Source organism: Hyperolius riggenbachi, chromosome 10 (assembly GCF_040937935.1).
Source record: "Hyperolius riggenbachi isolate aHypRig1 chromosome 10, aHypRig1.pri, whole genome shotgun sequence".
Taxonomy (NCBI): domain Eukaryota; kingdom Metazoa; phylum Chordata; class Amphibia; order Anura; family Hyperoliidae; genus Hyperolius; species Hyperolius riggenbachi.
Genome location: NC_090655.1, coordinates 35,971,229 through 35,998,842, shown reverse-complemented (window position 1 = coordinate 35,998,842; position 27,614 = coordinate 35,971,229). Strand labels below are relative to the sequence as shown.

General features: G+C 43.6%; 1 protein-coding gene across 1 annotated transcript in view; it reads right to left on the bottom strand.

The window, feature by feature from the left end:
• DDX20 (DEAD-box helicase 20) overlaps positions 1-27,614 on the bottom strand; it is a 75,257-nt gene that overhangs the window by 5,649 nt on the left and 41,994 nt on the right. The window contains exons 6-13 of the mRNA XM_068258892.1: positions 27,262-27,356; positions 26,957-27,125; positions 25,576-25,690; positions 22,811-22,953; positions 22,576-22,714; positions 19,460-19,518; positions 18,050-18,132; positions 16,416-16,521 (exon numbers count right to left, since the gene is read on the bottom strand). Of these exons, the coding sequence (XP_068114993.1) occupies positions 16,416-16,521; positions 18,050-18,132; positions 19,460-19,518; positions 22,576-22,714; positions 22,811-22,953; positions 25,576-25,690; positions 26,957-27,125; positions 27,262-27,356 (909 nt within the window). The remainder of the gene's footprint in view (positions 1-16,415; positions 16,522-18,049; positions 18,133-19,459; positions 19,519-22,575; positions 22,715-22,810; positions 22,954-25,575; positions 25,691-26,956; positions 27,126-27,261; positions 27,357-27,614) is intronic.

Here is a 27,614-nt window from a genome sequence, read left to right as displayed (position 1 = left end):
CAAAGTTCTGATGCTGTGAAACTGTTAAAGAAACACCAAGCCTTTTCAGTTCTGCTGAGTAGATTTTTAGTCCGGAGGTTCACTTTAACCTGCTGGGCGGTCTGGACGAGCTCAGCTCGTCCAGTACCGCCGGAGCCTGCCGCTCAGGCCCTGCTGGGCCGATTTGGCTCAAATAAAAAGCAGCACACGCAGCCGGCACTTTGCCAGCCGCGTGTGCTGCCTGATCGCCGCCGCTCTGCGGCGATCCGCCGCGAGCAGCGGCGAAAGAGGGTCCCCCCAGTCGCCTGAGCCCAGCGTAGCCGGAACAAAAAGTTCCGGCCAGCGCTAAGGGCTGGATCGGAGGCGGCTGACGTCAGCTGACGTCGATGACGTCACTCCGCTCGTCGCTATGGCGACGATGTAAGCAAAAGACAAAACTTACTTACGGTAAGGTCTTTTCCAGGAGTCGGAAGGACAGCAACCCTGAGACTTGTCTCCCTCCATTTCCAACTGGACAGGATACTAGTTAAAAGAATTAACATAATTGATTAGGCAGGCACCCTACATAAGGCAGCATTCCCTTACCCTCATCAGTAATAAAAAAGACCACACAGAATGATGCTTCAAATAATTTTTATTAACAATACATCAGGGTGGGTAGTAAGGGTGCTGTCCTTCCGACTCCTGGAAAAGACCTTACCGTAAGTAAGTTTTGTCTTTCCAGGACGTCTCAGGACAGCAACCCTGAGATGATAAACAAGACATAATTAGGGAGGGATTACAGCCTGCAAAACTCTTCTACCAAAACATAAGTCAGAGTTAGAGGTTAAATCAAGTCTATAATGCTTAACAAAAGGTATTGTGGCTTGACCAGGTTGCAGCTTCACAGATTTATTAATAGTAGCCCCTGCTCTCTCTGCCCAGGAAGTAGAAACCGCTCTGGTTGAATGACCTTTCGCTAGTCCTGATAACTGCTTGCCCTGGTGCAAGTAAGATAAAGCAATAGCTTGTCTGATCCATCTTGCAATAGTTTCTTTAGATGGCTGCTTTCCGGCAAAGAGAACCAACAAAGCATTGGACTTCCTCCAATTCTTGGATCTCTGAAGATATTCATTCAATTAGACACCTTCTTAACACCTAGACAGTGCAACCTTGCTTCCTTTCGATTTGATGAATTACTGCAAAAAGATGGTAAAAAGATCTCTTGAGACCTATGGAATTTATATACAATCTTAGGTCAGATAAACGTTTGTACATTTGATCAATAGTAATAGGTCTTCTTGTTCCTTGGTAATGCCCATAGCCCTATGCATAGCTTCAAATAACTCATTCATAAATTCTGTGGAAAAATGAATTTCTGAGACTTAACGCCTTTACCCTCAGATGCGTCTACTTCGCCCTGTGGTAACTCTTCCAATAATAGATATCCACTCTCCCTTTAGACATCAAATTTATCTGAATCAACCTCGACTCTCTACCTCTTGAGGAGATCTGTTAGGAGGATTTAGAAGGACCAGCAATCGGTGCATCAGAAGTAGAAGGGGTAAATGTCGGTGTAACATCTGAATTAGAAAGTATGAAAGCAGATTCTTCAATTTCTTTAATAGCAAAGGACATCTCTGATCTCAACCATCCCATCAAATCTTTAAGCTATGTAGGGGATTCATCTTTCACTACCTTTTCAGTGCCTAATTGACACAGGTGTTCTGCAGAATCAGGAATACGGTCACTGCACATTTCCTAGATTTAGACACCGCTTCAGAAGACGCTGCATGCTTATCAGGTTTGACAGCTTAGTCTTATCCAACTTGCCATTCTTGGAATCTGTTTTAACAGCTTCCTAACAGTTTCTCCTTTAAAGAGAAACCATGACCAAGAATTGAACTTCATCCCAATCAGTAGCTGATACCCACTTTTACATGAGAAATCTATTCCTTTTCACAAATGGATCCTCATCAGGGGGCGCTGTATGACTGATATTGTGGTGAAGCCCCTCCCACAGGAGACTGAGGACTATTTTCCTGGCTGTTTCCGGTCTGTGAACCTCGTTGCATTGTGGGAAATAGCGGTTTACAGCTGTTTCCAACTGCCAGAACAAGCAGCATGTACTTCCAGCTACATCACCTGCCAACAGTAAAAACGTCACCATCTGATAAATGTCAGAATGTAAATAAAAGAGAGGGAAGCTTTTAAAATGGGCAAAAGCTGACTACATTTATACATAATTATTGTAAAAATGAAGAATTTTCACTGGGAGTTCCTCTTTAAGTGGAAGACAACACCCACCGCTATGATAGCTCTAGGCTAGGATCACAGTGGATAAGCTTATAATGCATGCATAGTAACGCAACATTATGATTGTGAACTGCACTGGAGACCAGACATGGCCTTTTTACAAATCTGCATGCCGCTTTTTAGAATAATGCGATCAGGTACAACCCGCACTGTGCACAGACCCATAGATTTATATGGGCAGTGAATTTCCCTGCTGAATAAATCTGCCACACGACTGAGCACTGCCCTTTGTGCAGATTCAACAATTACTTATAATACTGGAAAAGTCTACTGTCCACATTGCTTAAGATTCCAGAATCTTGAAACCCTCTGCTTTACATTCACCTTTGCCCGAATATAGAGAGGGGATAAAACATACAGGGGAATTACACTCTAAATACTAAGAGTGTATCTCACTGAAAAATTGTCAATCTCTACAGCCAGTAAAGGTTTAAGTGCAGGCTTGACAAATCAAACAAAATTCAAAACAAATGCAATGCAGATCTGAAACCAATGCAATGCAGATCTGAAACCAATGCAATGCAGATCTGAAACCAATGCAATGCAGATCAGAAACCAATGCAATGCAGATCAGAAACCAATGCAATGTAGATCAGAAACCAATGCAATGTAGATCAGAAACAAATGCAATACAGATCTGAACCAAAGTAATGCAGATCTGAAACAAATGCTATGCAGATCTGAAACAAATGCTATGCAGATCTGAAACAAATGCTATGCAGATCTGAAACAAATGCTATGCAGATCTGAAACAAATGCTATGCAGATCTGAAACAAATGCTATGCAGATCTGAAACAAAAGCAATACAGATCAGAACAAATGCAATGCAGCTCTGAAACAAAAGCAATACAGATCTGAACCAAAGTAATGCAGATCTGAAACAAATGCAATATAGATCAGAAACAAAAGCAATGCAGATCTGAAACAAAAGTAATGCAGATCTGAAACAAAAGCAATACAGATCAGAACAAATGCAATGCAGATCTGAAACAAATGCAATACAGATCTGAACCAAAGTAATGCAGATCTGAAACAAATGCAATATAGATCAGAAACAAAAGCAATGCAGATCTGAAACAAAAGCAATACAGATCAGAACAAATGCAGCGCAGATCTGAAACAAAAGTAATGCAGATCTGAAACAAATTAAATGCATGTAAGGCTTGGTGGTGTATTCTCCACAGTCAGCATGCAACGCATGAGCTGGCGTGGAGGAGGTACACACACTAGCACCAGGAAACAGGCTATCCCTAGTATAGTGGAGGGGAGGACTGACTCCAATAGGAGATTGTGGCGCACAGAGCTGGTGCAGATCTGACAGCCACAAACAATGCTTTCGATATAACGTCTCAGCGCAAAGTAGCGCTGAGCGCACAAATCAGAACTGAGGAGATCAGGACAGGTAGACAGAATGAACGCTTGCTAGCTAGCGGCTACTTAGCGACAGCAAGTGTCCAAAACCAGACAGATTGGAATGAGGCAGCCAATGCGTTGCGGCGATGGCGTGCCTCACAAAGACAGGACAGGATAGTCAGAAAATAGCAGGATCGAGATAGATGAACGTAACACAGATAAATATACAATAAGTATGTTTTCCTAGCGTATTACAATTACAGCTATCAAAGAAACTATTTGTAACGTCTGACTAACATATGTATATATCGGCAATGAACCGATATATGACATAAGCAGGAACGCTGACTAGGACTGGAGTAATACAGGGAACAGGACTCAGAAGGATTCGCTATCTCTTCGCAGAGATGAACGCAATCCACAAACGGTAACAGAACAGGATTCAGAAGGATTCGTTATCTCTTCGCAGAGATGAACGCAATCCACAAACAGTAACAGAACAGGATTCAGAAGGATTCGTTATCTCTTCGCAGAGATGAACGCAATCCACAAACGGTAACAGGACAGGATTCAGAAGGATTAGTTATCTCTTCGCAGAGATGAACGCAATCCACAAACAGAACCAGAAGCAGGGTAACTACCTCAGCACGGGTGGTCACGGTACGCGCAACCTACCAAAACGTGCTGGAAAGCTGACTAACTGCACACAGGATATAAACAGTTCGTGTACGTATACATCAGCGACACTGATGTATTAACGTAACACAAATACAAGGAAAATAATAAACGTGCTGGTATGCATATATATTGGCAATGAACCAATATATGATGCAAAGACCAGCAAAGTATCTTTATAACAAGAAACATGATCGGGGGCTAAAGCGACAGCAAGACTGGCTTACACTGAAGCTATGAAAACCCAAGGAAACCCTGCAGGAAGCAGATCTTTATACTGAGGTCATCCAATGGGAGCAGACATGCAGATTCCCACACAGGTGAATGATAATCAGTCACAAGCTGACAGCAGGGAAAAACAGACAAAGCTATACAGCTTGCATGGAAATAGATCAGAACTGCCTGAGCTGCAGCACTACTTCCAGCAATAGCTGCTGCAGCAGCGATCATTACAGTACCCCCGCCTTTAAAAGTGGATTCCAGACGCTTTTCAAAACTGAAATTTCCAACAAAACAGTCTGACTGATAATTCATGATGACCGGGACAGCCCGGCAAGACCGAATTCCAGAATCAGTCCCCACAAGACTGGACCCATCAGAACCAGAACCTACAGAACCATGCCCATCAGTACTACAAGCCCCAGTGTGACACCCATCAGAACCATGATTTCCAGAAGAAAGCCCTCCGAAACTCCCTGAGCGATACCCACCGCCTTCCAGGAACAGTTCAGAAACGCCAAAGCCTTTGCAATGCCCACCGGTACTGTCTTTACCAACACAAAACCCACTGTTGAACCAGTCCAAGGCACCAGGACAAGTTTTCTCAGAGACCTCCCAGAACACCTTGAAGCTCCAAAGAGATCCCCATAGGTCAGAATGCCCCTTAGGCTCACATGGAGAACTATCAAGAACCCCTATGGAACCTAGGGCAATTCCCGAGTCAGGGCCACAAGGACAAACATCAATATCAGGGCTTTCAGGGACCAGAACCATCTCTGGGCATGCAGGCAGACTGGCAATATCAGAACGTGTTCCCACTAAGGAAGCATCAGAGCACGCTAACACCTTAGACACACTTGGGCATTCTGGCACACAAAGAACATCTGGGCACACCGGCACAAGAGAAACCTCTGGGCATGTCAAGGAACTGTGAGCCTCAGGGTCAGCCAAGACAGGACCAAAACCAGGACTGGCCAAAAAAAAATCATCATGACTAAACTTCGCAACTACTGGACTTTTACACGAGAATGCTGGATCAGACTTAGATGTCGCTGATTCCAGCAAAGTCAGTAACAAATCAGATTCAGGGGCACTAACAAGACAGGACAAATCTTCTGATGTATGCACTGAACCAGACAGGGACTCCACAACTACCTCTGGACTGGACAGAGACTCATTTAATACACTGGATTGGAGCTTATGAGGCGCTGCAGAACAAGTCAGTATTGCAGCAGCCCCCACTGGACTAGGCAAAACTGAGGAATTCCCTGGACAGGAAGGGAACTCTGGAACCTCTGCCACAGCGGCCAGAGAACCAGAATCTTTCAGGATACAGGGCTGGGTTTCAGGAACACTCATCAGACCGGACTGAAATTCTGAGATTTCTATTATTTTGACCAGAGAATCAGAATTATCCATGTTACAGGGCAAGACTTCTGAAACATTCAGAGGACAGGGCTGGAGTTCCTCGGCTGTTACAACACTGGAGAGGGACTCAACATTGGTTAAATCAGACTGTGTACAGGGCAAGGTATCTGACACACTTGCTGAAGAGGACAATATTTCAATGGCTTCTGCTTTGCTGGGCAGAAATTCATCAAGTTTTATTAGAGCAGACTGTAATTCCAAAACAGCTGCTAGACAAGTGAATATCACTGCAACACCAACTGAGGTAAGCAGTGCTTCAGCCTCCTCTGCTAGAGGGTTTAAAGTATCCAAAGTACTGGGTGAAGCATAAGACTCTGCGACCACAGCTTCACTGGACAGGATCACTGAACAGTCCATATTGCAGGGCAAAACCATGGAAGCACCTGCTGGACAGCATAATGATTCTGTGACCTGAGTTTCATTGGAGAGATCTACTGCACAATTCATGGTACAGGGCAAATTTATTGGAAAATTTTCTGAACAAGGTAATAATTCTGCGATTTCAGGTTCACATAGCAGATGCTCTGAGCTATTCACGAAACTAGAGCGAGGTGTAGAAACAGGAAGATCAAGACACAATGTTTGCGCATCTGAATCACCATTCATTTGTAAAATTGGAAAATTCAGATGCTGGGGTTCTGAGTTTACTAGACAGGATTGCTGGGACTCGGAAACTGATGTAGTGCATCTATTGGCATCTGCTGGATCAGACAGGAGTTGAACTTTATTAACACAGGTAATTTCTGCAGAAGTGTTTGCAGAGACAGGCAAGATTTTTCTGGTGTCTGTTTCACTAAACAAAGAGTCATGAGTACTGGCTAGGCTGGACTCGGAAGTCAGCAGGACCTCTGGATTCTCTGCTGAGAAATTTGCGCAGGGCAAGGTTAAGAATGTATCAGTGGCTTCTGTTTTACTGGGAAGTAACACTGAGTTATCCATGGTACAGGGTGGAATTGCAGGAACTTCAATTTCACACAAAAAGAGCTCCGAATCACCTGCTGAATCAGCCAAAGGTGCTGAAGCAGGCGGGTCAGAACGCCAAATTTGCGAATTCGGAGTCACATAAAAATCATCCAAAATCAGTTCTCACACATCAATCAAGGGAGCCACACAGTCATACCTACACACACCAGCCTCTATTAGGTTATAGGCTGACTTAATGCATGCGTTCAATACCATTTCACTTTTTGCACTGTAAAATTGACAAAATGAACTTGAATCATTCTTCCATTCACAGACCAGGGCTTCCATCTCTCCCCTCTCGAATGGAGGATCCCATGCATACTTAACAGCGAAACATTTAGGCTGATCACAGTCTGCAGATATGATTGTGGCAGGCACATGTATAGGGTTAATTAGCAGGTGATTGGCAGATTCCTTATTCTTAAGAATTTCCAATACCTGTAGCAAGTGTTGAACTGTAGTGTATGCAAACTTCCCTTGGTTCACAAATAAGTTGATTTGTTCAATACTCTGTAATATCTCATCATAATCATACTCAGATAATTCTTTTAAACAAAAATCTTTATTTTCCCTAGCCAGGGAGGAAAGTTCATTAGTAGTTTCATAAGTCCATTTAACTCCCCTGAAAGACAATTGCATTTCATTATCTGTTAATGGCAGAATCTCATTATAGGTCTCAGTCGCTAAGGATAACGATTCTGCAAATTGGACACGTTTCTTAGAACGTTTGCGTTTTGCCTTTGACCTTGCGGTTTTTGGTGATTTATTCAAAGCTGCAGGAAAATTATCAGTAACACTTTCTGCTTGCTGCTCATTCTTGCAAGCAATTGAAGGAGCAGCTGATTGGCCTGCTGCCAGGAGTTCATTAAGAGGAAAAGGCAATGGATCTATGCGCAACCAGTTATGGATCACAAACGCTAGAAATTCCAGCGGTCTATCTTTCAAATCGGAATGATTGAGAACATCAAATGCCCACTGGAATAATTCCCCTTTAAACAAAATATAACTTAGTTGGAGTGCCCAGGTTGAAACAGGAGTCGCTTGGAGATCAGGATTGGTCAGGAACCTGGCACATTCAGAGAAAAACTCATTTTCTGTTTCAGAGCTAAGTTCTTCAAATTTCTTAAAGGAACAGGAACCATAATTAACAGTGTCATACTTTCTGGGAATCCCCCCCACAATGGGGATTGGTAATGGGGTTTTCATAATGTAAGGCTTGGTGGTGTATTCTCCACAGTCAGCATGCAACGCATGAGCTGGCGTGGAGGAGGTACACACACTAGCACCAGGAAACAGGCTATCCCTAGTATAGTGGAGGGGAGGACTGACTCCAATAGGAGATTGTGGCGCACAGAGCTGGTGCAGATCTGACAGCCACAAACAATGCTTTCGATATAACGTCTCAGCGCAAAGTAGCGCTGAGCGCACAAATCAGAACTGAGGAGATCAGGACAGGTAGACAGAATGAACGCTTGCTAGCTAGCGGCTACTTAGCGACAGCAAGTGTCCAAAACCAGACAGATTGGAATGAGGCAGCCAATGCGTTGCGGCGATGGCGTGCCTCACAAAGACAGGACAGGATAGTCAGAAAATAGCAGGATCGAGATAGATGAACGTAACACAGATAAATATACAATAAGTATGTTTTCCTAGCGTATTACAATTACAGCTATCAAAGAAACTATTTGTAACGTCTGACTAACATATGTATATATCGGCAATGAACCGATATATGACATAAGCAGGAACGCTGACTAGGACTGGAGTAATACAAGGAACAGGACTCAGAAGGATTCGCTATCTCTTCGCAGAGATGAACGCAATCCACAAATGGTAACAGAACAGGATTCAGAAGGATTCGTTATCTCTTCGCAGAGATGAACGCAATCCACAAACAGTAACAGAACAGGATTCAGAAGGATTCGTTATCTCTTCGCAGAGATGAACGCAATCCACAAACGGTAACAGGACAGGATTCAGAAGGATTCGTTATCTCTTCGCAGAGATGAACGCAATCCACAAACAGAACCAGAAGCAGGGTAACTACCTCAGCACGGGTGGTCACGGTACGCGCAACCTACCAAAACGTGCTGGAAAGCTGACTAACTGCACACAGGATATAAACAGTTCGTGTACGTATACATCAGCGACACTGATGTATTAACGTAACACAAATACAAGGAAAATAATAAACGTGCTGGTATGCATATATATTGGCAATGAACCAATATATGATGCAAAGACCAGCAAAGTATCTTTATAACAAGAAACACGATCGGGGGCTAAAGCGACAGCAAGACTGGCTTACACTGAAGCTATGAAAACCCAAGGAAACCCTGCAGGAAGCAGATCTTTATACTGAGGTCATCCAATGGGAGCAGACATGCAGATTCCCACACAGGTGAATGATAATCAGTCACAAGCTGACAGCAGGGAAAAACAGACAAAGCTATACAGCTTGCATGGAAATAGATCAGAACTGCCTGAGCTGCAGCACTACTTCCAGCAATAGCTGCTGCAGCAGCGATCATTACAATGCAGATCTGAAACAAAAAGCAATACAGATCAGAACAAATGCAATGCAGATCTGAAACAAATGCAATACAGATCTGAAACAAATGCAATATAGATCTGAACCAAAGTAATGCAGATCTGAAACAAATGCTATGCAGATCTGAAACAAAAGCAATACAGATCTGAAACAAAAGCAATACAGATCAGAACAAATGCGATGCAGATCTGAAACAAAAGCAATACAGATCAGAACAAATGCAATGCAGCTCTGAAACAAAAGCAATACAGATCAGAACAAATGCAACGCAGAACTGAAACAAAAGTAATGCAGATCTGAAACAAATGCAATATAGATCAGAAACAAATGCTATGCAGATCTGAAACAAAAGCAATACAGATCTGAAACAAATGCAATGCAGATCTGAAACAAATGCAATGCAGCTCTGAAACAAATGCAATGCAGCTCTGAAACAAATGCAATGCAGCTCTGAAACAAATGCAATGCAGCTCTGAAACAAATGCAATGCAGCTCTGAAACAAATGCAATGCAGCTCTGAAACAAATGCAATGCAGCTCTGAAACAAATGCACAATAGATCTGAACAAGTTTGAAACAAGGAACTCCTTGAAACTACCCAGAGATTCACTTCCTGAAAATTTCCATAGATTGTCAATCCCCATCGCTGCAGTTCAGGGTTGACAAATCATCTTGTTATAACCCTGGGGAAGCCTATTGCTGCAATGGCAACAATTCACCTTCACCTCCTGCTTTGCACCCCCTGCTAGATTGCATGGACACAGAGGACAAGAGAAAGTATAAACTTATACCAAGGAAACATCACTCTAAAATCAACCATGTGAGTGTACATCCCTTCAACAATTGGTCGGTCTCTACAGCTAGCATAGGTTTACTGCAGGCCTGACCAATCAAATGGGAAGCAAATGACTCCTGGCAACTATCATTGCCCTGCAAGTTTCCATTAGCTTTCTAGATTATAGAGGAAACAAGAGAGAGGGTAAAACACACAGGGGGAAAATCACACTCTAATGTGAACTATATGAGTGAATATCCCTGCTGCTGGAACAAGCTTGGAAGCTCTTGTCTGTGATCCCATCTTTCCAGCATAGGGGAGAACGTCAGGAACAGTACCATTTCTTATGCTGTCTAGTTCTCCTATATTGGACTCCCCCACCAGCACCAGTCTCCCGACCATGGCTTGTGGCCCAGGGATTTCATGCATGAGCAGTGCTGCCAAGAGGACATCCATCCGGCCAAATAAACTCAGCATCTATTCCTCTTGGGTGTTTCCAGGATGGAAACCAAGTTAAAACTGAGGAACCAGGGGAGGGTGCTTGATAACCCTCAAATAATAGCCGGTATAAAGGCCTTATAACAGAAGACACATACCAGAGAGGGAGTGGAGCTTGACTCCTCAGAACTATGGGAGCAAGAGCCTGCGGACGCTTCCATGGTCAGCATACACAAGACTGACCAGGATGCACAACCCTTGAATAGGTCACCTGAAGGTTTCCGCTCAAACATAATGAAAAGGTTTGCTTTACCTTAGAAATCCACCGCATTACTGAGCAGACTAGCTCAATCAGCGGCTAAATGCGGCGAGATGTCCGCTGGGATGCACGCCGAGCCATGGAAAGCATTCTACTTCCTCCTTGGTCACGTAATGCGGAAGTCACATATCCCTCTGCGCGCGTCCTTCAGCGGAAGCCGCTCCGGCGTGTAACACAGACTGGGGGAGAAGCCGATGCAGACACCAAGCACCCGCGCTGGCTCGCCTGACCAGCGCTGACATAGGGGACACTTGTATGCCGCGGCTCCTGAAATCTATCATGGTTGGCCAGCTCTCCCCACACAACCAGCATCCTGCTGGACAGGAAAACAACTGATGAGGGTAAGGGAATGCTGCCTTATGTAGGGTGCCTGCCTAATCAATTATGTTAATTCTTTTAACTAGTATCCTGTCCAGTTGGAAATGGAGGGAGACAAGTCTCAGGGTTGCTGTCCTGAGACGTCCTGGAAACAAGGAAGGCTGCTCATTGCGGCCTTCCTTGTTTATTCTGGGCGCCGGAGGCGATCGGAAGAACGCCTCCGGAGCGCCCTCTAGTTGGCTGCATGAAATAGTTTTTTTTTTATAAAAAAAAAAACCCTCCCGCAGCCTCCCTGGCGATCTTAATAGAACGCCAGGCAGGTTAAACCACTTCGCATCCAAACCTTGTTTTCCCCTTATTGACCAGAGCAGTTTTGACACTTTAGCGGTGTCCCTTTTTAATCAGCAATAACTTCATCTGTACTCGTGCCACTTAAATTATCTATATATCGTTTTTTTCAAGACAAACTAAGCTTTCATTGGGGGTATTTGGTACAAAGTAAAATGTTCCTCTCTATGCATTTTAATGGGAAAAAGTGGGAAATTTTTTTTAAAAATGCATTGTTTCTCAATTTTGACCAATTCCTGTTTGGAAATAAAAAGTGCGATTGACATAAAAACTGTGCCGCCAGTTAAAGTCGCCCCAGTATAGATATCCAGATGTGTCCCCAGTATCACCGCCTCCCTTAGCATAGTCAGATGTGTCCCCAATATCAGCCCCCCTAGCATAGCCACATGTGTCCCCTGCGTTTGACAGCCCCAGAATAGATTGACAGACGCACTCCCAGGAATAGTGCTCCTCTTTATAGCCATATGTGTCCCCGGATCAGGATTAACCCCATTATGGCCAGATGTACCCCCAGGATTAGTGCTGCCCCCCCATTATAGCCAAATGTGCCCCCAGTATATGATAACTGCCCCCCCCCCCCCAGTTGCCCAGATGCACCAAATTAGTAACCCCCCCACCCCTTAGTCAATTAGATGCCCCCAACAAATATCTAACCCCCCCCTTTTATTTATGCTACCCCCCACCCCCCAGGATCGATAGCCAGATGCACCAAGCCCATGAGGCAGCCCCCTCCATGCAGAAATCCTAAAAAAAAAAAAAAAAAATCATCCAGCAAGCAGCCTCACTCACCTACCTCGTTCCTGCGACGATCCTGAAGCCTGATCCTCTGTTCGCCGCTCTGCAGTCAGCCGCATATTGCCAGTAACCTGGGTCCCGGCTTGATGACGTCATCAAGCCGGGACCCGGGTTTCCTGCAATATGCGGCTGAATGCAGAGCAGTGATCAGAGGATCAGACTTCAGGATCGTCGCAGGAACGAGGTAGGTGAGTGAGGCTGCTTGCTGGATGATTTTTTGAACTCTTTGTGCGCCGAGGGGGACAGATGAAGGATCGCTGCAGTTCACTACTGCAGCGATCATTCATGGGAGGGGGGGTGGACTAATTGGCCAAAAGGGAACATGTTCCCTTCCACCAATTAGTATTGCAGCTGACAGTGCCGGAGGGTGCGCTCTGAAGTGCACCCGACCATGCACAGCAGGGCTGCAGCCAGGTCAGTATATCTACGTCGCTGTGGCTTGGAGGGTGCCACAGCTGACGTAGATATACTGTAGTGGAGGGGAAAGTGGTTAAGTTCACCTACATGATGTCTACCGTAAAAAATGCAAAAACTGTATATGCACCCTAAAAGGCTACAGATGAGAGAACTGTAAACAATAAAATGCAGAAACACTCTTAGCACCTAGCCAGGATTTGTGTTGATGTACACTGCACTTATTTATGTGGTCACAGACACATATTTGACTCATTAATGTCCTTTTTCCTTCATGTAGTTCTCCACTTCAATCACTGGAGAAGAAGACGCACACAGACTACAAAAAGGAGGCAAGGCACATGAAACTCAGATAAAGCAAGGACCAGAAGGTCATGCTAGTGGCAGAGGTGGTAGTGCCAAGTGATGGCAACATCAGAAAGGAGGAGTATGAGGAGCCGGAGAAGTACCAGGGCCCCACAGAGGAACTAGAGAGGATGTGGAACGTGAATGGCAAAGAGGTCTCAGTATTGGCTTCAGCCAACCACTAACCATGAGTGAAAGAAAAGTTTGTGTTATTCATGTTCTATGAAAAATCACCATCCTTCTGGCTCCCTCAGTGTTGTCAATGTGAACCCTGAAATTCGGGGACTCGCCTGAGTCATGGCACTAAGCATGCACGGTCGAGGCTGCATGCACCCCCTAATCACCCTCCTGGCACATGCGCAGAATGCTCGGGGAGGGGGGTGGGGTGGACTGCGCATGCACAGTGTTCCGCAACCCAGCTGGATCATGGGCCTTACAGCAGAGCAACAGAGGGGATCGGACTGGCTTTAAAGGGACCAGACAACCTACATGGGGCTGAAGGAAGCCCTAGGCAAGTATAAATCCTTGTGCTTGTGATAACTCGGGTTTCCTTCAAGTCTCCTGCCAGAGAGTCTATATACTAATTATTGGAAATATATTGACATCCCAAATTAAATAAAAAATTGATAAAAAAAACAAGGAATTTCTTAAAGAGAATCTGTATTGTTAAAATCGCACAAAAGTAAACATACCAGTGCGTTAGGGGACATCTCCTATTACCCTCTGTCACAATTTCGCCGCTCCTCGCCGCATTAAAAGTGGTTAAAAACAGTTTTAAAAAGTTTGTTTATAAACAAACAAAATGGCCACCAAAACAGGAAGTAGGTTGATGAACAGTATGTCCACACATAGAAAATACATTCATACACAAGCAGGCTGTATACAGCCTTCCTTTTGAATCTCAAGAGATCATTTGTGTGTTTCTTTCCCCCTGTTCTCATGCACTGAAGTTTCAGGCTGCTCTTTTCTTCCTGCAAACAGCTTTGCCCTTGTCTGTAACTCCTCAGTATGTGAAAGCCCAGCCAGCTCAGAGGACGATTTATCCAGCTTGTAAAAGATAAGAGAGAAGAGAGAAGCTGCCCTAATCTAAATAATACACAGGCAGTGTGCAGAGAGAGGCCTGGAGGGGGGAGATGCATCACAGAACCACAACACTGAAGAACTTGGCAGCCTTCCAGACACAGGCTGACAAGTCTGACAAGAGAGAGATACGTTGATTTATTACAGAGATGGTGATAGTAGAATGTGCTGCAGTAAGCCAGAACACATTAGAATAGCTTTTGGAACTTGTAGGATGATAAAAAACAGGATGCAATTTTTGTTACGGAGTCTCTTTAAAGGAAACCTAAACCGAGAAGGATATGGATTTTTCCCTCTAAAATAATACCAGTTGCCTGACTCTCCTGCTGATCCTGTGTCTCCCCAAGGCCGGTTCTAGATTTTTTGCTGCCAGAGGATGCAATCCCTCCCTCCCCCCGATTTGGAAATTTGGAATGATCGCACAGCACCTGACAATTTACACTGCTTCATTTAGTGTTCTCACATGACATGCTGCAGCTCATCACAATAGCATACTGGTTGGCTGTGAGTCTGTGACAAACTGCTCACCCTCAGCCACTCCATTCCTCCTCAGGCAGGACAGCAGTGCCACCTCCTCCCATCTGCTGTGCAAGTCATATGAAACACTGCAGCACTCCTGCCTCCCCCCTCCTCACTCAGTGTCAGACTCCTCACACTGCATAACAAGCTGCTTTTCCCCAATGATGACCTCTTCACCTCACTCTCCTCTCGCTTCTCCTCCTACTCTGACTGTATGCTGTTCGTGTAAACACAGTATAAACATGCTGCCCTGTGATCTCTCTACCTGATGCAAATGTTTCACTTTGCTTCATGAGGGGAACCGGCCCTGTGTGTCTCTATTACTTTTAGCCACAGCCCCTCAACAAGCATGCAGATCAGGTGCTTGACTGAAGTCAGACTGGATTAGCTGCATGCTTGTTTCAGGTGTGTGATTCAGTCATTACTGTAGTCAAAGAGATCGGCAGGACTTCCAGGCAACTGGTATCGTTTAAAAGAAAACATCCATATCCCTCTCAGTTCAAGAGAACCCGAGGTGGGCATTTACAATCTTAAGAGAACACAGAGGCATAGCCTGTGTGCTATGACATGCCTCTGTGTCTCTGTATTGCCGCCTCAATGTCCCCCCGGGGTCTTCTGTGCTCCCCTGTAAAAAGCGCTAGGCTAGCGACAATCTCCTTGCTGCTAGCCGTGTATTTACCTCCATCCTGTCATTCTAGCTGGGCTCCCCTGCCTCTTCCCCATCACTGCCCGCGTCCGCGAGCTTCCTCCAATCGGAAGCTAAGCCGCGACCTGGGAGGTATTACGATTGAAGGAAGCTCATGGAGGTGGGTAGCGGCGGGGGAGTCCAGCTAGAATGACAGAACAGAGGTAAATACACGGATAGCGACAAAGAAATTGTCAGGGGGCACAGCAGACCCGGGGGGAGGGGCGACTAGGGGTGGCAATAGCAGGACACAGAGGCATGTCATTATGCACAGGATATGCCTGTGTTCTCTTAACATTTTAAATACCCATCTCGGGTTCTCTTTAAAGCAGGGCTGTGGAGTCGGAGTTGGAGTCAGAGTCGAGGAGTTGGGGGCAATTTTGGGCACCCGGAGTTGGAGTCGGAGTCGTGGTTTCAGAAACTGAGGAGTATGAGTCGCATGATTTTTGTACAAAATCCACAGCCCTGTTAAGTATTAGACTAAGGAGTCGGAGTCTGAGCAATTTTGGGTACCCGGAGTTGGAGTCGGAGTTGTGTTTTCAGAAACTGAGGAGTTGGAGTCGGAAGATTTTTGTACCGACTCCACAGCCCTGCTTTAAAGTCTGTGTGAAAAAAAACATACAGCATTTGTTTCATCTATATGGTCAATGAAGGAAAAATTAGATCTTGAGCCAGTCTGCATAGCTTTGAAATCAGGAACACTACATGTCTGTGGCCTCTGATCTATACATCTATATACACATCAAATGAATCTATCTATGGTACAGACTCCATCTATGGTACAGACTCCATCTATGGTACAGACTCCATCTATGGTACAGACTCCATCTATGGTACAGACTCCATCTATGGTACAGACTCCATCTATGGTACAGACTCCATCTATGGTACTGAAATCAAGCAGTAGGCAAATTACCATATCTTCCTGCTCTGCCAATACGATGCATGTAGGTCTCCCAGTCATGTGGCACATCCAGGTTAATGACCAAATTCACTTTCTCAGCATCAATACCACGCGAAGTCTTAAGGAAACACAGAATACAATACACATGTGGTTTACGGTACTTTTTTACATACATGTTATTTTTGCAACATCTACAAATATGAATAGGATACAAGGTTTGTTGTCAGGCTATGAACTTTGTTAGAATTTTGTTGTACTTCAAAAGAGCTCAGTTACTCAGAGAAAGAAAATTCAAATAAGTTGAAGATCTCAATATCAGGTGGAGGTCACAGGACCAAAGCTGCTCAAGAAGAAGTTTAGAGGAATCATTAAGGCTAGATTCACAGTGGGACGTTGCGTTTTGATGCCACGTTAAAGTCGCACCGCAAGCTTGCAACGCGCCCAAAAAGTGGCAACGCAGCGTTACCGTCGCATACAGCAGATACAGTAAAAAATACAGGCAATGAAAAGTATGCTTCCAAGTCATTACTGAGCATGTGCAAACAGTCCAACGCAGCTAATAACGTGTATAACGCACTGCATGCAGTACTTTTACTTAACGTGCAGCATTAGACACCAACGCAACGTGTGCACTGTGAACAGAGCATTGATTTTTCATTGCAGTCAGTTATTCTGCGTTAAATGCTGTTTTGACGCGCAACTTTAACGTCCCACTGTGAACTTAGCCTAAACATTCACAGGAAATTGAAATCCCACATCCACTGGTACATGGAGGCTGTCATATTTATTTCTTTTTAAACAATACCAGTTACCTAGCAGTCCTTCTGATCTGTTTGGCTACAGTGGTATCTGAATCACACCAGAAACAAGCATGCATCTAATCTGGTCAAATCTGAGATTTATCTGAAACACCTGATCTGCTGCATGCTTGTTCAGGGGCTGGTATTAAAGGCAAAGTATCAGCAGGATAGCCAGGCAACTGGTATTGCTTCAAAGGAAATAAATATGGCAGCCTCCATATCCCTCTCACTTCAGTTGCCCTTTCATTCTTCTTCAGCCATGCCCAGTCAGTGAAATTTCCTGACTAGGTAAAAGTTCCAAGCTTTATTCGTCTATCAATGCGTTGAAGGCACATTACAGACACAAACAGAACAGCAGGGAGAGTAAAAGCAGTGGCCCGATAGCCGTTTCGCTGTAATGTTCCTGCTTCATCAGAGCCCCTCTGACGAAGTTTGTAAAAGAGAACAAACTGCTAAACTGTACAGCTGTTGGTAAAAAATGGTTATCTCAAGACTGAAAAGAGCAATTTGTCAGCCATTCCCTAATCTTCTTTCAAATCACAATAATAATCAACCCATAAATATGGGCTGGATTATTAGTGCCTCATCAACACAAAAAAATGTACAGAGATTCACAAAATATGGACTTCTGGGTGGAGTTCAAACTCTTGTGGGTAACTCCCTCCAAACATCCATCCAAAGCCTTACATAGCACTGGACTTCTTTTTTTTTTTTTTTTGCTGGTTTCCTGACTAACCACTCCTGTTTCCCAAGAACCACAATATTCCGATTTTGGTGTGACTAAACCTTCATGTGAATTCTGTGCTAAACAGACAAGGAAATAAACACAGCAGGTTAACTACTTACAAGATCAGTGGAGATGAGAACCCGACAGTGATACTGCTTAAGCTTGGTCATTGCATCCAGTCGTTGGTTTTGGTTCATACTACCTGCCGTAGAAAGAATAAATGATTACCTTAAAGTACCCCTGACCTCGCTGTATAATATACTATGTTTTAATTATTTTATGCACTGTGGCATAAATCAGTGCCCCCCACCCCTTTAGCCCCACCCTCGTTCTGTTCAGCCGAAATATTCGACTTGAGCATGAGGATGGGCGGGGAGGAAGTGTCAGTACTTCCTCCTCACTGCTCATCCTCAAGAAAGCCCCTCCACTTGCCACTATTAGTTCCTATGTGCACAGTGCGCTGCGCGTCATCTTGAGGTAATTTAGCTCAGAATGATAGTGTACTAAATAATACAGATATCAGTACACTATCGTTCTGAGCTAAATTACCTCAGGACCGCACACAGCGCATCTATGCAGAGCACTGTGCAAATAGGAACTAATAGCGGCAAGTGGAGGGGGCATTCCTGAGGACAGGCAGAGAGGAGGAAGTACTGACACTTTCTCCCAGGCCATCCTCGAGCTCTGCACTACAAATGAGCAGGTAGGACAGGGGGGGGGGGGGGGGGGGGGGGGGAATAGTGCTGTGGCTTATGTCACATCACGACTAATATAAAAGCATTAAACCTAGTATATTATACAGTGAGGTCATGAGTACTTTAACCACCCAAACATTACGTTTTAATTGACACTAAAGCTGGCCAAACACTGGTCGATGTGGCCCAACAGATAGATCCCTCGCTGATGAAATAATGATCTAACAAATAATAATGATTGAATTACTCCACACACTGTACACAGATTTTCAATAGATCTCGGCATGAAATCTATTGTAAATATGTATGCACTCCCTGCCGGATCTCCATGTCTCTTGGTTTTCCCCCAGGCTGTGCAGAGTAGTCGGCGCTTACTTGTTCCCCATGTGACTTCTCTCCACCACTGGGCTCTGCTTCCTGTCTCGGGAGGCCTGTGTCATGTGATAAGACAAGAGGACTTAGTGTTTATCACATGAAACAGGCCCCTGAGAGAGAAGAGACAGGAAGCAGAGCCCAGCAGTGGAGAGAAGATGAGTGATGGACAGGCAAGTGTAAGTTCCATTGCTGCGTCAGTCCGCTGGTTAGCGACGAGTTTCCAACCTGCCACCGATTGCGCAAAATCTCCCATCAGGTGTAATTGACCGAATCGAACGATTTCATTGGAGAATCAATTGATCGGGATCGTTTGCTGCAAAAATTTGTACAGATTGGATCAAATGATTGAATCAGCCGGACATCCATGCAAGAAAAATGGACCAGCGTATGGTCACCTTTAAACCTAAAAAAAAAAAGTTTAAAACAAACTTACACTGAGAATAATAATGTATAAATTACCCGATATGCACACCGCTGGAAATCCTTTGGCTGTCAGAACATCAGCCAGGTGCTGAGCTCTGTATGAAATAAAATAATTAGAGAAAAATAAAAAAAAACAAGACGAAAAAGTGGAATTACAGTCTGGTATAACTTGTAAAACCTTGGTGCCTATTTAGATTTCTCATCCTCCTTTAAGACAAATGAATTTAATGTAAAAAAAAACAACAACACACACATACATACATACATACATACATACATACATATATATATAGTGGGTTGCAAAAGTATTCGACCCCCTTGAAGTTTTCCACATTTTGTCACATTACTGCCACAAACATGCATCAATTTTATTGGAATTCCACGTGAAAGACCAATACAAAGTGGTGTACATGTGAGAAGTGGAACGAAAATCATACATGATTCCAAACATTTTTTACAAATAAATAACTGCAAAGTGGGGTGTGCGTAATTATTCTGCCCCCTGAGTCAATACTTTGTAGAACCACCTTTTTCTGCAATTACAGCTGCCAGTCTTTTAGGGTATGTCTCTACCAGCTTTGCACATCTAGAGACTGAAATCCTTGCCTATTCTTCTTTGCAAAACAGCTCCAGCTCAGTCAGATTAGATGGACAGCGTTTGTGAACAGCAGTTTTCAGATCTTGCCACAGATTCTCGATTGGATTTAGATCTGGACTTTGACTGGGCCATTCTAACACATAGATATGTCTTGTTTTAAACCATTCCATTGTTGCCCTAGCTTTAGGTTTAGCGTCATTGTCCTGCTGGAAGGTGAACCTCCGCCCCAGTCTCAAGTCTTTTGCAGTCTCCAAGAGGTTTTCTTCCAAGTTTGCCCTGTATTTGGCTCCATCCATCTTCCCATCAACTCTGAACAGCTTCCCTGTCCCTGCTGAAGAGATGCACCCCCCCCCCGAGCATGATGCTGCCACCACCATATTTGACAGTGGGGATGGTGTGTGCAGAGTGATGTGCAGTGTTAGTTTTCCGCCACACATAGCATTTTGGCCAAAAAGTTCCATTTTGGTCTCATCTGACCAGAGCACCTTCTTCCACATGGTTGCTGTGTCCCCCACATGGCTTGTGGCAAACTGCAAACGGGACTTCTTATGCTTTCTGTTAACAATGCCTTTCTTCTTGCCATTCTCCCATAAAGGCCAACTTTGTACAGTGCATGACTAATAGTTGTCCTATGGACAGAGTCTCCCACCTGAGCTGTAGATCTCTGCAGCTCGTCCAGAGTCACCATGGGCCTCTTGACTGCATTTCTGATCAGCGCTCTCCTTGTTCGGCCTGTGAGTTTAGGTGGATGGCCTTGTCTTGGTAGGTTTACAGTTGTGCCATACTCCTTCCATTTCTGAATGATCGCTTGAACAGTGCTCCGTGGGATGTTCAAGGCTTTGGAAATCTTTTTGTAGCCTAAGCTGGCTTTACATTTCTCAATAACTTGATCCCTCACCTGTCTTGTGTGTTCTTTGGACTTCACGGTGTTGTTGCCCCCAATATTCTCTAAGGGCTGGTGCACACCAAAAACCGCAAGCAGATCCGCAAAATGCTAGCAGATTTTTAAACGCTTTTTTTTATTTTTATGAGGCGTTTTGCTAGCGTTTTGCGGATTGCTGCTGCGGTTTTCAGTATAGTAGATTTCATATATTGTTACAGTAAAGCTGTTACTGAACAGCTTCTGTAACAAAAACGCCTGCAAAACCGCTCTGAACAGGCGTTTTTCAGAGCGGTTTGCGTTTTTCCTATACTTAACATTGAGGCAGAAACGCATCCGAAATCCAAAAAATGCCTCACCCAGGCATTTTTCGTTTCTGCAAAACGCCTCCCGCTCTGGTGTGCACCACCCCATTGAGATACATTGACCAAGCAGATCCGCAGCCGCAAGCGGATCTGAAAACGCCCAAAAAGCCGCTCGGTGTGCACCAGCCCTTAGACAACCTCTGATGCCATCACAGAGCAGCTGTATTTGTACTGACATTAGATTACACACAGGTGCACTCTATTTAGTCATTAGCACTCATCAGGCAATGTCTATAGGCATTGACTGCACTCAGATCAAAGGGGGCCGAATAATTATGCACACACCACTTTACAGTTATTTATTTGTAAAAAATGTTTGGAATCATGTATGATTGTCGTTCCACTTCTCACGTGTACACCACTTTGTGTTGGTCTTTCACGTGGAACTCCAATAAAATTGATTCATGTTTGTGGCAGTAATATGACAAAATGTGGAAAACTTCAAGGGGGCCGAATACTTTTGCAACCCACTGTGTGTAAAAAAATAAAATAAAAAAATAAAATTATATATATATATATATATATATATATATATATATATATATATATATATATATATATATATATATATATATATACCAACCATAGGTGCACAGGATGCTTGGGGGATTGATGTCATAACCCCACCCACCCCACGTGATCTAGTACAGGCAGGCAGACAGACATCTGAAATAAGAATTATAGCATACAGACATGATAAAACAGGCTGCAGCAGTTCTCCTGTCTCTCCTTTACTTACACACTGTGAAAAGAGAAGTAATTTGATCCAGGCAGGCAGAGAGCAGGGGAGGGAAGATCAGAGGAGGGGAGGACACACGCTGAGGGTGTACTTTAGAAATAAGGAAGTGTTACTACAGATATAAATGTAAGTCTGTTCTATCCACTACGATGTAAACTTTATATGTTAATCTAATTGTACACAGTGTATAGACTACATATGTGTATTGCCATTTAAACCTTTTTTTGGCCCGAGGTGCTGTTTAATGGAAAGGGAATTTACTGCCACACTCCTTTAGACCTTCCACATTGTGTTCTTGCCCATAGCAACTCTAATAGTTATCAAAGGTGGTAGACTGCCCTCTACAGGACATCGTGACATTGCTTTTTTTTTTTTTTTTTTTTTTTTTTTTTTTTTTTTTTTTTTTTTCTTCTATCAACTATTGTACCGGCAGCAACTGTCCCTTGGATCTACAGCCGATCCCCAATACTATGGCAATCACTCTGTAAACTTGTCAGAATTCCAACTGCATTAATAAAAAAATTTTTTTAAACTAAATAATTATCCTATCATTAGAAACTTGAGGTTTACCTGCTATGAAGGTTGGAAAACACTAATGCTTGGTTGAAGGGAACCCGGCTGAACACCTCAAATAGGTGATGTACTTTCTCCTCAAAAGTCTTGTGAGGAAGTGGGTGTGAATTCACCACCTTGTAATACTGCTTTAGCCCTGCGTCAGAAACAAAAAGGTACAGGTCAGACTTCCGAATACATGCTATTCCGTTACGACCTGAACTAGAATATATACAGACGTAAATATACATACCAATGAGGCTGGGGTCTGTAACATTCAGTCTGACAAACGTTGGTTCCCTCATGTACCTTGTCAAGGCTCTTGCTAGGGACTCGGGGTATGTGGCTGAAACAGCTAGCATTTGCTTGTTGGTCGGAAGAGAGGAGTAAATCCAGCTGATAAAAAACAAAAAATGGAAATTACATCTCCCTCACATTGCTTTGAAACTAAAATTTTATCTCTGCTCCTAAACATTAACCACAGCATAAAACTAATAGGAAACAAATTACTGTTATAAAGTTACTGGAAGGTGTAATAATCGAAAACTACTTCACTTTAAAAGTTACATTAAAGCAGACCCAAATCATAAATTGATCATACCTTGTCCAATAATCCACCATTAAATTTTAACGTGAAATCCTGAATTTTTTTTTATTGGAAGTATAACCATTCAATTAACTTATTGCAGGCTGAACACTCTCTATCCTCCTCCCCCCTGGGCATCCTGTAGAGTCAAGGATCATGCTGCATGCTGGGACAACTACACTGGCTCCCACTAATTGCAAATGGCAACAAAATTGCAGAAAAATGACATGTGCTTGTGGTTTTCATGAATTTGCACTTTTAGAGATGGTGATAGTCTTCATTTGATGCAGCAACCGACTTATCAAAAATGTTAAACAATGGTGGAGGTCTAGCTAGGTAGTATTGTTTTATTTTCGATTTATAATGCTGTGGGTGCAATATTGTCAAAGCTTCTTCAAAATGATCATATGTTTGTGTTCTCATTTGCAGTTCAAGCAAAGCAGAGAAGATTCTTCTATATCCAGGTGTATCTAAGAAATACATGTTAAACTCCGGCCGTGGGCCAAATCTGGCCCTCAGAGCCATTAAATTTGGCCCTCAAGTAGATTCCCCACTTTGAATTATGTTTGGCCCACTCTAGACCACCAGGAAAGCTATATTGGAGGTGAAGCCCTAGATCACCAGGGAAGGCATATGGTGGAGGGAGGAGAAAAGCACTAAACACAAGGGAACTGTATAGGGGAGGGTGGGGCCTCTAGACACCATTGAACTGTATATGGGAGTGTGGGGGCACTAGGCACCAGGAAACTGTATAAGGGAGGGAGGGGGGGCTGCTAGACACCAAGGAACTGTATAGGGGAAGGAGGGGAGCCCCTGGACACCACAGAGCTGTATAGGGATTGGAGGGGGGCCATTAGGCCATTATAAGAGAGAGGTGGCCACTAGACATTGAGGTTGGCCCACAACTAGGTCTCAATGTACAATTTTGGCCCACTTTGTATTTGAGTATGACACGCGTTAACGTCATCAGGACTGTACTGTGTAGGCGCAGTGGTTCTGCACCTGCGCAGTACAGTCTGAGTGTCGTCAGCGCAACCACGTGAGACGCACGTTGGAGCGCAGAAGAAGCGGACCCGGAAGCCGACCTGGCGAGGTCGGCTTCTGCAGCGAAGGAGACAGGAGCTGCGGCGAGGGCACAGGACGGCGGCCAGGGGCTGGAGGAAACCTCAGGTAAGTGGATTTTTGTTTTTTTATTTGCCTGGACGTATCCTTTAAACAGTTAAGAAACAGTGAGTACTGCCAAGAAACAGTGAGTACTGCCAAGAAACAGTGAGAGACAGCTTGAGATAAGGTTTTACTTCAGGAAAGTTCAAAGGGTCATTACGTGCTTAAAAGACCGAGTATGGATTCTGAACTGTGACCTTATGCAATGTTATAAATAAATCTATATTACTGCAAATAAAAATAAAACCCTTTTCTTTATTACTAATGTTGTATTGATTATCTGTACTTTAGAAAAACTGATGGCATTATACCAAAATGGCCACCTGTAAGCCATATTACACACTTTCTCTATGCCATACATTGTATTCTCAGTATAACAGGTTCTCATCAAAACACGTTCTCACAACTTCATGTGAAAGGAATGTGCAGCTGGGGATTGTTTTTGCTGATAAAAGACAACACAGTGTATCTAACAAACTAGCTAACCTTGAGTTACAAGGGACTATTGTCCATAACAAAGATCTATGAAACAATTAACTATTAACAAGCTTACCTACTTAGAAATTTGCAGATAGTAATTTATGCAGTTTTGTAAGACCCAATGGCTAGTTAGCTCATATGTCAGGACCCAATTGGTGGTCAAGGTAGACAAAATAATTATAATTGGAGATTCATTCCAATGTGTATATATCGGTCTGGGCAGACATTGCTATGCACCTGTACAGTAAATAAACTTATGCTACACTTTGAAGAGAATGATTGGTGATATACTTTACAACAGTACTACTCATACAATTAATGATCTCATATGTTTATTTTGGTTTCAGAGGCCCCTTGCACATTTGCGCGGTGTTGCCTCATGTTACTCTTCCAAGACACTTCCCCACCACAAGGGCTTGCACAATTCACGCGGTACACTGGAAGTACACGCGGTACATAGGAAGTATCCAAATCGATGCAACCGCATGGATTGGGCAGTAATACAAGTCAATGGGCGGCACAGCAAGTGTGCACGACGGGAGCGTGCCACAGATGCGCGGACAGACGGGAACCCAAGTGATGTACTTCCGGGGGGCGGGTTCTAGGTACATGATCCTGTCGCCGAATCGTGATGCAGGGTCATATGAAGGCTGATTTCTGCATTGCGATGTGGTGCTTGCATTGCACCCCAATTAATAGGTGTGCAACCGGCCTCCATGTTATAGCACAGATGACCTTTGGATTTTCATACCACTTCAACTGGACCAATGAATTGTACATTTACTCACTTAATTTGCTCCTGAAAGCTCCCTTCCTCTAGAAGCTTGTCCGCTTCATCGAGAATGAAAAGACGAATGCTAGCTGTATTAAGGAAGCCAATTTCTATTAATTGCTTTATTCTGCCTGCAAAAACAAAACAAAGAAAAAAGGGAACATTCTCATTTAAATGTCTGGCAATAAAGCCTGGCAAAGCACATCATTAAAAGATACCTGAACTGAAATGTGACATAATGAGATAGACATGGGTATGTACAGTGCCTAGTACACAAATAACTGTGCTGTGTTCCTTTTTTTCTTTCTCTGCCTGAAAGAGTTAAATATCAGGTATGTAAGTGGCTGACTCAGTCCCGACTCAGGCAGGAAGTGACTACAGTGTGACCCTCACTGATAAGAAATTCCCCTTTTTTACCTCTTTCTTGCTCTCAGAAGCCATTTTCTGCTATGAAAGTGTTTTATAGTTGGAATTTCTTATCCTTTAAAGATAAGAGAACCATTCAAGCCCAGAATGAATTCCAACCATCAAAACCATTCCAACATATGATGCGCAGAGTGCCCGCGCTCACAACGGAAAAACACCTGACCATCATAATAACTGCAGATACTCATAAATCATGGCTAGCAAAATGAGAAAACAGGTTTGGACTTTAAATTGGACCGAAATTGCACAGGACAGAAGGAAAAACCGAGAAATGCACCCTGCATGTATTTAGAGTTTAGCCTGTCTAATTTCCCCTAATCTGTGACTAATCACAGTTAATTGGTGTAAACAGGATGTTAACCCTATATTTGCTTCTATGAAAGCAGGAAGTAGTCACACTGCAGATTTATATCAGCTGTAACAAATGTTTTTCTTTAAAGGTTATTTTGCTGTTGCTTAGCTTTTAGAGCAGAGAGGTAGTTCTGAGTTCAGATGCGCTTTAAAGTGACAGCACTAATGTTAATTATATACAGTAAGGAGTTTTGAATCAGGATGATACCATTTATTGGCTAACTTAGAGATGGATAAACAGTGAGCTTTCGGCTCACTGTGAAATGACCTGATGATATCATTAGTCTAGCCGTATTGCACTACAGTAGCAACAATGCTATTGGGAGAGGTTGATGCTTCCTCCTGCACCAACACCCTGCTAACAGCTGCGTTGCTTTTTATGTTGGAGTATGTGAATACATTTTTCTGTGTTGAAAATCAACAGTTTCCTGTCTACTTCAGGGAGGTAAATCCACCACTTCCTCCAATGAAATTTTAGAGTTTTTAGTACATTTTATTCTTTTAGCGCCTCTGTTCACCTTGAAAATAATGAGGAGAAATGACACTGACATTAGCACTATATATCTACATACGCTACAAAAAATGCTCAAGACATCAAAGTAGTTTAAAAAGTGGAGTACCAGGTGTGCCTACGGCAATGTGACATTTCTTCAGCTTGGCCTTGTCTTGTGGCAGCGGAGTTCCTCCTATGAAGACATGACACTCCAGTCCTTCCATACGGCTACCTATAGTTATAATCACTGAGTGAATCTGAACTGCAATCTCTCTTGTAGGCGCCAATACCAGGATCTAAAAGCAGAGGGCAAGCTGATTACACAGTCATACTATTTAAAGTAGTGGTTACAGCCATAGATACTGCATATTATCGATGGCGTTACCACCATGCTATATAAACAGTACATAACCAAGAGATTAGGCATTATACCTGTGTGCCAATGTTTTCCAGGATCAGAGAATCTAATGCCACTGTGGAGAAGACGCATGTTTTTCCTGTCCCAGACTTGGCCTGTACTATCAAATCTGTCAGAGAAAGAAATAAAAGGTGTACTAATCAGTGATACAAATACAGTGCATTGAAGGACAACTATCACAAAAAAAGAAGGCAGTTAAAATCCGACTGAATCGACAAGTTTTGGGCCAGTCCATCTCCTTATGGGGGATTCTCAGGGTATTCTTGGTTTTCAAAAGCATTTCCTGAACAGCAGTTAAACTGCCAAAATAGTAAGATACCAGCCAGCCTCCCTAATCACTTTCACACTATTTTGTCAGTTAGACTTT